Below are 12084 nucleotides of genomic sequence, written 5' to 3' on the forward strand. Positions count from 1 at the left end.
AGGCAGCAGAGGTCAGCGCAGTGGGAAGGCGGCACTGTGGGGGCCAGTCCTGGGGGCTGTGCTAGGAATTGGGAACTAGACCCATTTTTAAGAAAGAATGTTGGGGTGAGGAGAACAGGGGGCTGAACTTGGAGGAGGAGTTCTGGCCAGTAAATGTGGAGAAGAAACTAGTGGGAATGAAAAGAATAAAGTGTCTGGGCTCTTGCACATCTTAGCATCTGAAGGCTGCGCTGCTGGGGAAGAGTGAGTGGAAGCTAGCAGAGTCCACGTGCTCTGTGCCAGAAGAAGTGAGGTGCTGGTGGCCTGTGGCTCTGGGGTCTGCTGGCTGTAGTCAGACAGTCCTGTAACTGCTGCGTTGTATCATGGCTTTCCAGGAGGAAATCTCCAAGTATGACAAGATCTGCGAGGAGGCATTTGCCAGGTCCAAAGACGAGAAAATCTTGCACATCAAGCACTGGCTCGACTCTCCCTGGCCTGGTGAGTCAGGAAAAGGAAACTGGTGAAGTTCCTGACGGCTCATGGGGCACAGACTCCTTTGTGAATCTGACAGAACCTTGAACCCTCTTCCCAGAAGAGAGCTCCCACTCCCTCCCCACCCATCACGGTTCTGCATTCAAGTCCAGACCCTGGGCCAGTGCTTCCACTGGGGAGTGCAGAAGGCGTCCCCTCGCCCTGTGTGATACACCCCGGGCTGCACTAAGTCCTTCGCCTACTCAGCAGCACTTCTCATTATCCCAGTGGTCATGGTGCCTCAGCTCACCTTTTCTCTCCCAGGTTTCTTCACCCTGGATGGGCAGCCGAGGAGCATGTCTTGTCCCTCCACAGGTTTAACGGAAGATATTCTGACGCACATTGGGAGTGTGGCCAGCTCTGTGCCCGTGGAGAACTTCACCATTCACGGAGGTAATACCTGCTGTCGCAGAAGCGCTGAGGGCACCTGGCACGGAGGCTTCTGTCCGGGGCTGTGCTGCACCTCGGCGCCCAGGACCTCAGTCCCATCATGCGTGCCACGGACTCCAGCCCTGCCTCATGCAAGGCCACTGGAGAGCTGAGGGAGGGAGCCCCGTGAGCTCGCTCACCCGCTACCCAAGCTGGCAGCTATTTGATTTGACCCATGGTCTGTAATTAAATTCCTTTTCACCACTTTTCCAGCCAGGAGTCAGGAGTCCCGAGACAGAGTGAGGGACATCTCCGCTCTTGTCACGGGGGTCCTGGGAAGTGAGGGCAGCGGCTGACTGGTCCTGGGGCCTCAGCCGGCAGGTAAGTGCAGTGTCTCTGCAGGGCTAAGCCGGATCCTGAAAACCCGCGGTGAGCTGGTGAAGAACAGGACCGTGGACTGGGCCCTGGCAGAGTACATGGCCTTCGGCTCCCTCCTGAAAGAGGGGATCCACATCCGGCTGAGCGGCCAAGATGTTGAACGAGGCACTTTCAGGTGAGACACTGGGGGCTTTTATTTGTCCTTCAAAGGATAGAGGTGGAAAGGGGCTGTGGAGTTTTTCTTTCAGAATCATTTTCAAAAAACGATTATTAACTTCCCTTTGTCTTAGGCTTCAAAGAGCCATTTCCCTGGCTGGTTTGGTTGTGTGCACGTGCCATCTGCTGTGTCCATCCAGGTCCTCAGCACACTAGCCTGGCACACAGAGAGTAGGCTTGGTTTCCTGGCTAGTAACACTGCTCTTCTGCTCCAGCCACCGACACCATGTGCTGCACGACCAGAACGTGGACAAGAGGACCTGCATCCCCATGAACCACCTCTGGCCCAGTCAGGCCCCCTACACTGTCTGCAACAGCTCCCTGTCTGAGTACGGAGTCCTGGGTGAGTGGCTGCACACTGCACTGCAGAGACTTCCTGGCCCCCGACGCCTGCAGGCTGACTCTTGGGGTGGGGTTTTCACCTCTCGTTGTTTGCAGGCTTTGAGCTGGGCTTTGCCATGGCCAGCCCCAACGCCCTGGTCCTCTGGGAGGCCCAGTTTGGTGACTTCCACAACACAGCCCAGTGCATCATCGACCAGTTCATCTGCCCAGGACAAGCCAAGTGGGTGCGGCAGAACGGCATTGTGCTGCTGCTGCCCCATGGCATGGAGGGCATGGTGAGTACTCAGCCTCGCCACCAAGCCCTGCCCTGGACCTCACTCCAGAGGCAGGCACCGAGCCAGCTCCTGTGGGCACTGCCCTTCCATCTATTCCTGGGGCCTTAGATTGGGGTGCTACTTTGGAAGGCAAGAGCTGAGTCATCTGGGTGCCGCTGGCATGCCCGTCCTTCCTCCATCTCTCTACCCAGCCCCTGAGCACAAGCAGTGGTACCAATGCATCTGCCTGCCCTGACAGGCAGGAGCCCCTACTCAGCCCCTCTCCCCACCTACCCACCCTTGTTTGGGGCTGTCCCTGCTGCAGAAGGTGCCCCATGTGATTTTTGGTCATTCTGCAAGATTCTCCTGTCCTAAGACTCGGGTTTGGACCTGATAGAGCAGAGTCCTGGTTCCAGTCCTGCAAGGAGAAATGTCTCCTTACGCTTAGTGGCTGGGAAGGAGAGGAAAGACATGAACTCTGCCGTCACCAAAAAGAGAAATTTTTCAGACCAAAAGTCAACAAGTTGTTACTGAAGAGAAACAGCGAATGCTGCTGTTGGCATGAGATAAGTTCCCAAATGTAACTGTGTGTCTGGTTCCAGGGTCCAGAACATTCCTCGGCCAGACCAGAAAGGTTCCTGCAGATGTGCAACGATGACCCAGATGTCCTGCCAGTGAGTAGAGCAGTCCCTGAGGACACTGTCCCTGTCCCCCCGGGCCCTACCTGGACACAGCTCCCGGAGCTGCCGAAGGAGTCAGTGCTGTGCCCTGCTCTGTAGCTAGGACTCCAGGAAGCCAGCCAGGCGGGTGCGCCCCAGGGTGGGTGTGTAGTTGGGGGCACTGACTGAGAAACCCCACAGAGCGCAGAAGGAAGAAATGTGCAGGCCTGCTTCCTGGAGCGTCCCGCTGTTGCAGAGAGACTCAAGTGTAACAGCTGTGACCTAAGCTTTAGGGGTGACACTGCGTGTACTTTGAGTCAGTGTTATTTTAGAGAAGAGGACTTTGGGGTGATTTCAGTGAAACTTGAGGAGCTGAAGGAAAATTACTGGGAAGTCGATTTCTGTGTAACACTAGAATTGGTTTTAGGTAGACTCTATGTCTTAAAATAGCATCAGTGTCATGCCAGGCGGTAGTTTTCAGAGAAATCAGTGGATTCAGTGGATGGAGAATCTCATTCCAAAGCATGTGAGGACCACCTGGCTCCAGCTACTGGATTTGCTCTGGTTTTGTCCTCCTGTGTTTGCACGTCTCAGGGAAGTGTGACTCCCTTGAGGTGGAGCTGTGTGGTTTTTCTCTGCTGCTGCCCCTGTGACCCCCTGCAGCCCCAGACACCTCCCACAAGGAACATGCTCAGGACTTGTCTGGCCTCTGGCCTTCCTATTCTTGCTGCAGAACCTGGAGGAAGCCAACTTCGACATAAATCAGCTGTATGACTGCAACTGGGTGGTTGTCAACTGCTCCACCCCTGGCAACTTCTTCCACGTGCTGCGACGCCAGATCCTCTTGCCCTTCCGGAAGCCGGTCAGTTGGAAGTCTGCCAGGAAGGGCCTGACCTGAGGGACGAGCGGAACGCCTGTGTTGGAGCAGGGAGGGGCTCCTCAGGGCCAGTCCTGCTTTGGGGCCAGTCGGGGTGGCATGCCAGGAGGATGGACCGGGGCGTGGCAGCAAGTGATACAGCCCCGTTCCTTCTGTCGCTGCTGCAGATTGAGCCAAGCAGGTCCTTACGAACAGTCTTCAAGGATTGTTCTTTCACATTCTCTTCCCCAGACTAGCTGACCCTTGTCCTTGTTCATGTAGTCCTCGCATGTTTTGAGCTCCACTCTGCACCGGGACCCAAGCTGGGTGTGCAGAGAGGGTCAGACAGGCCCCAGCCCTCGAGGTGGCCCTAGGTGGTGGGGCAGGCTCTGGAAAAGGGGTGAACCCAACAGGGGCTGAGGGAGGGAAGGAGGGAGCATGCCGCCTGTGCTCACCTGAGCATGAAGAAAGTCTTCCCCTCCCTAAGACGCGGGCCCCAGCTGGTCCTGAAGTTGGAGTCTGATGGGGAGGGTGGAGGGCGAGTGAGAGGGTGGTACAGAAGGAGGGAGCATGGCTCTGTTGCCTTGTGATGTTGCTGGGCTGGGACTGCACACAGTGGGCCTGCAGCTCTGTGTTCTCCAGGTTCCCCACGGCCGGTGGGAGTCCAGGGGAGGAGAGTGGTCACAGGGCTGCCGGCAGCTGGCAACCCACACGGCTTAGAGGCATTGGGGTAATGACATTGCTCTGGAGTGCCCAGGAGAGGCTCTGAGCTCTTCCCTGAGTGCAGGTGGTGTCAGTGGGAAGCCACGTGTAGTTGCAGGGCACTAGGGCCTTGGGGCAGCCATGCCTGTGCAGGCAAGAGCAGGTCAGGAGGGTGGGTGCCTAGCCGGCCGTTACTCAGTGAGTGCAGAAGAGGGGCCGAAGCAGGGAGTTTGTTATTGTTCTTTCTCTTTTTCTCCTCTTTTTGCCTCTCCCCACCTGCAGATCCTACTGAAATACTGAGCAGGGGGAAGGTGGGGGGTGGTGTCCCGAGAGGTTGAGGCTTGGGAAGCCTCTTGTGTTTAACCTCTCTTTTGGAGTCTTCAGGACCCTGCCCATCTGTTCTGCATTTCAGTTAATCATCTTCACTCCAAAGTCCCTGCTGCGTCACCCTGAAGCCAGAACCAACTTCGATGAAATGCTTCCAGGTATGAATGGAAGGCAGGGGTAAGACATGTTTCCATGAGGGCATGACAACGTCTGGGCTGGGGTTCTCGGCTGCCGCTGTGGAGATTCTGCTTGTTTTTGATTTATGTGCTTCTCGCCATGTGTTTCGGCAGTGGGTTAGAGGGTCAGCAGGGGTGGGAGGACTCTGACCGTGCCTGAGAGTTTGGTCCCCTGGCAAGGTTTGCCCGCCAGCCCCAGGGACTGGTGGCGCTTACCTGTGTGTATTCTGCAGGATTCTTTTTGAGGCAGGTAAAAGAATCTGAGAGTCACAGCCACTGCCTGCCCCCTCCCTGGTGATTCACAGCAGCTCCATGCTGGCTCAGAGTCCTTTGGAATGATGCGGGAACACACTGGGCCGGTGGGACCTGCCAAGTCACATCCCTGCGGTACAGGTGTAAAGCAAGGTGTTCTCACCCACACAGCGCCCAACACTTGGGGACAGAAAAGCACAGGGCCCAGTACGGGCAAAGGAGGCATCGCCTGCTTCCATTCTCTTTTGCATCCTGATGAACCCCATTGTTTTGAACCAGGTTTTTCTAAGTTTTCCTAAGTCAGTGTTGTTCTAATGGACACCGATCCCAGCCCCGAGGATCTGGTTGTATCGAATGTTTTGATATTAGTAAAATCATGAAGTGTATGAGCAGAGTGAGCATGGTATTGTTTCATGTACTTAGTTGCCCCTGAAGTCTGAGACAGATTGTTTTAAAACAGTAAATTAGTTTTACTTGATGTCTTAGTCATCTAGTGCTGCCATAACACAAATACCACAAGTGAATGGTTTTAACGAAGAGAAGTTTATTTCTTCGCAGTCAAAGTAGGCTAGAAGTCCAAATTCAGGGCATCAGCTCCAGGGGAAGGCTTTTTCCTCTCTGTCGGCCTTCTTCTCTTCGGTTTTCCCCAGACTAGGAGCTTCTCTGCGCAGGGACCCTGGTCCAAAGGACATGCTCTGCTCCCAGCACTGCTTTCTAGATGGTATGAGGTCCCCCTGTCTGTCTGCTCACTTCTGTCTTTTGTATCTCAAGAGATTGCCTCAGGACACAATCCAGTCTTGTAGATCAGGTCTTGCCTTACTAATACAACTGCCACCCATCCTCCCTCATTAACATCATAGAGGCAGGTTTACAACATACAGGAAAATCACACAGTACCAGGAATCATGGCCTAGCCAAATTGATACACACATTTTTGGGGGACATAATTCAAACCATGACACTTGATATCAGACGTAGAATTTATTCCCTCTGTATATGTTATTTATGGAGTGCTTTTAAAAGCTCTCCAGTCTGAGTAAATTCTGGATGCTAGGTTCATAATCCAGGAGCTCCGGCGTTGGAGCTTGGAGAGGGTGCCTCTGAGTCTTGGAAGCAGCGTGTTGTGGCGGCTGCTGCGCTGTGCGGCGGTCCTGAGAGACTCCGAGGCACCACAGCAGCAGTGAAAGGCCCCTGGGCATCGTGGGGCCCTGTGATGAGAGCCCCTCAGGCCAAGACCCTGGACAGAGCCAGTTGGCTGTGTGGACTCTCTCGTAGGAACCCACTTCCAGCGGGTGATCCCAGAAAACGGCCCTGCCTCTCAGAACCCAGAAAAAGTCAAGAGACTTCTCCTCTGTACTGGCAAGGTGTACTATGACCTCACCCGAGAGCGCGCAGCTCGCAACATGGTGGAAGAGGTGGCCATTACAAGAATCGAGCAGGTAAGGTGGGGGCGGTAGCACAGACCACCCCTCTGCTGGGCGCCGCCCTCAGCGTGGCCTGCGAGGTCTAGCACGCCAGGCCACCACGCCTCTGTCCTTGGGGAAAGGCTCCCAGCTTGGGACAGCCATCGTGGGAGATGTCCCCTTCTGAGCACAAGCGCCAGCCCTCTCACTGTCCTCTGCCTGACATTGCCGTCTTGCTTTCCTCCCAGCTCTCCCCGTTCCCCTTTGACCTCCTGCTGAAGGAGGTGCAGAAGTACCCCAATGCTGAGCTGGCCTGGTGCCAGGAGGAGCACAAGAACCAGGGCTACTACGACTACGTGAAACCCCGGCTCCGGACAACCATCAACCGCTCCCGGCCTGTCTGGTGAGCGCCTGTCACCCAGGGGGGCCCACCCACGGCGGGGAGCCGGGCACCTGCTGCACGAAGCAAGCCCTGGTGGCCCCACTTATGGCCGCTTTTGCTGTCCATTGCAGGTATGCTGGCCGGGACCCGGCGGCTGCTCCAGCCACCGGCAACAAGAAGACCCACCTGACAGAGCTGCAGCGCCTCCTGGACACAGCCTTCAACCTGGATGCCTTCAAGAACCTGGCATAGAGCTGGCCTGAGCTGCCGGCCCCCCACACCCACGACCACCATGCTTCTCCACTAAAGAATAGTGCCTCAGCGCTGCCCAGGCTCCCTCCCACTGCAACCGACACTCCCCGCTCTGAGACACGGGATCTCTTGTTCCCTCAAGTGCTTGGCTGACCCTCTCCCTCGCCAGGTGCCTCCCCACTGGCCTCCCCCAGCAGTGTGGAGCCCCCACCTCTCTGAAGGCCTCGGGGACAGGAGAAGGGAAGGGAGTGTGGGCTGCGGGCCAGGTTGGTTCCCATAGCAGGGAAAGTTGGGGGCCGCATGATGTGCTGGCGGTCCTCATCACCCAGCAAGGGAAGAGCTTCTGTATCTGGGGACTAGGGAGCTTTGTCTTCCCCAGCCGATCCTTAGCACCAGCAAGGAGGAAAGTACCCACAGCCTGGAGTCGGGTCTTCCATGAAAGGGATCCCGTGGGGGGGGCTAGGCACTGGCCAGGCTCTCAGCTTCTGGGTGGACTGAGGATGGAGGCAGAGGGGGCAGCTCTACCTGATCTCAGCTCAGAAGACACACCAGAGTCAGGAAGGGTCTGCCTCTCCAGGGTCCTCTGGTGCCCCTTGCGTGGGGCTGGGGGCCTGGAGCCCAGAATGTGTACCACGAGGTGCCCCGAAGCCCCCAGGGTGCCAGCACTCGGGACCCTGTGTCCTGCTTACTCCTCCACCTCTTTCCTCTTCCTCCTGGCCCCACCCCCAACTCTTCTTTCTTTCCTTCATTTCCCTTTAACAAAATGGAGACTTTCTGATGCATTATTTTCTTTGCTGTGCCAAAGCAAGTCCAAGGGGCCAGAGAAGGGGGGGAGGTGAGGGGACAGGTCGTGGTCGAGTGCCAGCTGCCCTTCATCACTGTCACTTTGACTCTTCATAGGGACAGATCTGATTTATTTATTTTGGTTAAAAAAAATAATAACTTTCATTGTATTTGGCTTGACCCATAAAATAAGTTATCCTTGGGCCTGTGTGCAATATCATTCAGCCTGCTCTGCCTTCTCTGCCCCGAGGGAGAGAGTTGGGGGGCACCTGAGGGATGTGGCCTGGGTCTCTGGGCATGTCAAGAAGGGGAGGACTGCGTATTCTCTTTGGACAGGTGGAGGCACGGCAGCCACCTCCTCTCCCGTGGGCTGGCATCTCAGCCTGGCCCGGGACCCCAGGCAGAGTGAGGACTCGTCACCTGCGCCAGTGTTTCTTTAGCCCCTCAGGGCCCCTTCTGCATACTCTCCCGCACGAGCAACAGTGAACTGAATAGTCCTCTTCTCACCCTGCCTTGGTTCAAGAGGGCCTCAGTGCAGTCACTGTAAAGATGACAGGAGGCCCGGGCAACGCGATGACATTTAGGTGTAGCCTTTTTTCTGAGCCTTCTCTGCCGTCAGGCCAGAATCCCACTTCTCCATTTAGTTACTGTTTTTAATGTCAGTAGCAGAAGATTACCTGCTTCTGGGGAAAAATCAAAATGAAACATGCAGAACATTTTTAGGTACCTATGACTGCTCACACCTGAATCCATCCATCTGCCCTAACAGCCTGCAATCTGTACTTCTGCTTTAGAGCCAGCAAGCCCACATGAACACCACTTACTAATCAGTGAACCTAACATCCAAGCAGCTCAGCAACCTCTGTCAGTGGCCTGCACGCCAGGCCCAGCCCTCAAGCCCAGTTGTCACCTCTGGCCCACGAACCCCATAGTCTTTAGCCACAACCCAAGCCTTGGCCTCGGTGGAAGGTCGACTGTGCCCACCCCCTGAAAAGCCAAGGAAAAGGCCTGGTGTGCTGATAGAGCCCACCCACCTGCATAGTGTCTCCGGCCCCAACACTGTACTCCTGTCCTTGTAGTCAGCACCTGGGTCCCCTTTTTCCCTGAAGTCTCTTCAGCATGTCGTCTGATTTGTCTCAAGTGCACCTTTGCTGTAGTCTGAGGTGTCCTCTAATCATGGTGGAGCCAGATCCCTGAGTCTCGGAAGAACAGTTGTCACCTGCCCCAAGAGCTGTAGAGGGCCAGACATTCCTGAATTATGTGTGCTCTGTGCTCAGTTCCCTGCACCCTGGAAAGGTGCCCCTGATGCTCTGTAACTTGGTTGTTGTCAAAGCGTTCTGCACACAGGAGGCACATTTAGAACATGCTGCAACAGCACCACCCTGTGCTGTGCTGGTGAGCTAGATGTTGACTGGTCTACAGTCCAAGAACCATGGAAAGATGGTCTCAAGTGAGATTCAAAGGTGGCAGACAGGACCTGTAGTTGGAAGGCCAATGACTGAGCTGCAGTTCAGCTGTGAATAGCATGCATGCTCTGGGTAGATGGGAAATGTGGACATGAGGGAAACTGGGAGGGCTTTCTGGAGAGAGGAGGCTCAGTGCAGTGACCTGAGAAAGGGACCCTATGCTGGCCTCCTCCCAGCCCTTAAAGGGGTCTCTGATTGCAGGGGATGTGGAGGTGGCTCTGCCATTTGGGTTCAGTGGATGGATGGGAGGTTTCCATAGTCCTCTTGCCCTGCTTTCATCCAGGAGCCCACAGATTTGACGGTTCTGGAAGACAATCAGAACATACAGGACCAGACCCTGCTAGGGGTTCTAGGTGCTCAAGTGGCATGGCAATTATACTGTTGTCACGGTTCCTCTGGCTATTTTTGTGCTGCCTCGGTTTTTTTTTTTGGAAACCCTCACGGCATCGTGGTTAAGAGCTATGGCTGCTAACCAAAAGGTTGGCAGTTGGAATCCACCTGGCGCTCCTATGGGGCAGTTCTACTCTGTCCTGTAGGTTCACTATGAGTTGGAATCGACTTGACGGCAAAGGGTTTGGTTTTATTTTTGGTTTTTGCTGACCCCCCTTTTTAGAAAATTTTTTCCCATACAAAAATTTATACATATATTGTTATATGACTCTAATTGCTCTCCCCATACTGTGACAGCACACTCCTCCTTTCCGCTCCTGATTCCCCATGTCCATTCAACCAGCTCCTAACCCTCTCTGCCTTCCCATCTCACCTCCAGACAGAAGCTGCCCGTTTAGTCTCTTGTATCTACTTGAGCTAAGAGGCACACTACTCACGAGTATCACTTCATGTCCCCCAGTCCAGTCCAATCCCTGTCTGAAAAGTTGGCCTCAGAAATTGTTTTAGTTCTGGGCTCATAGGGAATCTGGGTGCCATGCTTTCCGGGGGTCCTCCAGTCCCAGACAATTAAGTCTGGTCTTCTTACTAGAATTGGAGTTCTGCACCCCACCTTTCTCCTGCTCCATCCGGGACACTCTGTTGTGTTCCCTGTCAGGGCAGTCATTGGTGGTAGCTGGGCACCATCTAGTTCTTCTGGTCTCAGGCTGATGAAGTCTCTGGTTTATGTGGCCCTTTCTGGCTGACCCCCTTTCTAACATTGGAAGAAAACAATTGTTAGAAGAAAAAGAAGCTTCACGTGGTCCAGGAGTTTTTAGTTGCCATGGAGTCAGCGCCTACTCATCGCAACCCCATATGTGCAGAGTAGAACTGCTCCACAGGGTCTTCAAGGCTGTGACCTTTCAGAAGCAGATTGCCAGGGCTTTCTTCTGAGGTGCCTCTGGGTGGGTTTGAACTGCCAACCGTTTGGCTAGTAGTCAAGCATTTAGCTATTTGTGCCACCTAGGGCTTCCTGTGTGGTCCAGGAGGGTGACTGCCTCTTTAGACAAGACTTAAAGTGTAGTGAACCTCTGGGAGGGGGCAAGAAGGACAGTGGGGGCAGCACCTGTTTAGTAGAAATGTGGCGAGAAACTTGAGTTCTGCGATGACATGGGTTGAAATAACTCCAGCATTTGTCTCTGAACTCAGCAGCCTTGTGCTAGTGGAAGCACCTCATCTATTTTCTTTTTATGAGCTCAAGTGAAACACGTTTTATCAGTGGAGGGAAGGGGCTTACCAAGTCACTGAATGAGTTAAGAGCAGAGCAGTTACCAATTCTGCATCACCCTTTGAAATACTGGTCAACCCAAAATTCCCAAATAGATTAGGCTATACTGGGCAAGGGGCGACCAGTGGGAGGACTTCCAGGCAGGCCAAGAAGTGTGCCCAAGGCCACAGCTACTGTAAAGCTTTGAGGAACTAGAATCTAGGCCGCCATGCCTCTACAACTCATCTACTTGGTTAGAGGTTTTGTTCTGCTTTCTAACATCTGGACAGGAAAATGGGTTGGTGAGATTGTCCGCCAGCTCTCATGGGGAAGGGGCCCAGAGCCAAACCACAGAGCACTATAGTGGCCCCGCTGACAGTGATGCCCATGCCCTCCTCCCCCAACAAGAGATGGGATGGGCGGGGCCGTGTGAAAGGCTGGGCCCAAGTCACCCCAAGAGAGTTTGCTGGTAAGGGTTGTGACCTCGACCTTCACTCAGTGGCAGATGAAGACGCCAGGCTCCTCTCTTCCGGACAGCCGCAGGACGGCAGTTGGGTGGTAGCTTCTGTATCAGGAGCCAAAGTTACCCCGAAGGCCTGGGAAGAAGTCCACGCTAGCGGACATGGATGGAATACAGTAAACCGGCCCGGCGGTGTTTACTGAGCTGGAGGTTTTACTATAGTGTTGTTTTGTGTTTAAGAATGCCAGCATTCTAGAAAGAGGAAGATAAGCTGCGGTTGCCCATGGCCGTAGTCCTGGCTCTGCTGATGTGACTTTAAGTCGCTATATCCAGGTTTCAATTTTCTCTTGTGCAAATATGAGAGTTGGAATAAATGCCTAACAACGGTTCTAAGTTTATGTGGGGTAGTGAGCTCCCTGACAGTGGTAGTTTTCAACTGGGGATTGGACCGAGCAGGGATGGTGCATAAAATCCAGCTTCCTTTGCTTTCCAATTCCGTGATTCTGCCAGCGGGTGGTTGTGTGTGGAACAAAAGGGACTGCGGATTCAGGCAGCGCAGACATCCCACAGACGAGCCAGGGCCCTTCGAGAACGGGGTCAGTCGGCAGCGCTGCCACCGAGAACTGCGCGCGCTTGGGAACTCAGCAGTACCTTGTCTTTGCTT

At 54.5% G+C, this 12084-nt stretch overlaps 1 protein-coding gene across 8 annotated transcripts in view; it reads left to right on the forward strand.

The window, feature by feature from the left end:
• OGDH (oxoglutarate dehydrogenase) overlaps positions 1 to 8900 on the forward strand; it is a 98428-nt gene extending 89528 nt beyond the window's left edge. For 6 of the 8 annotated variants that reach the window (XM_023740451.1, XM_012558286.2, XM_023740455.1 and 3 more), the window contains exons 13-23: positions 375 to 477; positions 775 to 903; positions 1282 to 1432; positions 1689 to 1816; positions 1912 to 2090; positions 2672 to 2743; positions 3462 to 3590; positions 4699 to 4771; positions 6317 to 6480; positions 6693 to 6847; positions 6958 to 7078. In XM_023740451.1, coding sequence (XP_023596219.1) covers positions 375 to 477; positions 775 to 903; positions 1282 to 1432; positions 1689 to 1816; positions 1912 to 2090; positions 2672 to 2743; positions 3462 to 3590; positions 4699 to 4771; positions 6317 to 6480; positions 6693 to 6847; positions 6958 to 7078 — 1404 coding nt within the window. Of the gene's footprint in view, positions 1 to 374; positions 478 to 774; positions 904 to 1281; positions 1433 to 1688; positions 1817 to 1911; positions 2091 to 2671; positions 2744 to 3461; positions 3591 to 4698; positions 4772 to 6316; positions 6481 to 6692; positions 6848 to 6957 lie in introns of all 8 variants that reach the window. The other 2 variants (XM_023740449.1, XM_023740456.1) reach the window with 1 other exon arrangement.
• The last annotated feature ends 3184 nt before the right edge of the window (positions 8901 to 12084 follow it).

Source organism: Trichechus manatus, unplaced genomic scaffold (assembly GCF_000243295.1).
Source record: "Trichechus manatus latirostris isolate Lorelei unplaced genomic scaffold, TriManLat1.0 scaffold00155, whole genome shotgun sequence".
Classification (NCBI taxonomy): domain Eukaryota; kingdom Metazoa; phylum Chordata; class Mammalia; order Sirenia; family Trichechidae; genus Trichechus; species Trichechus manatus.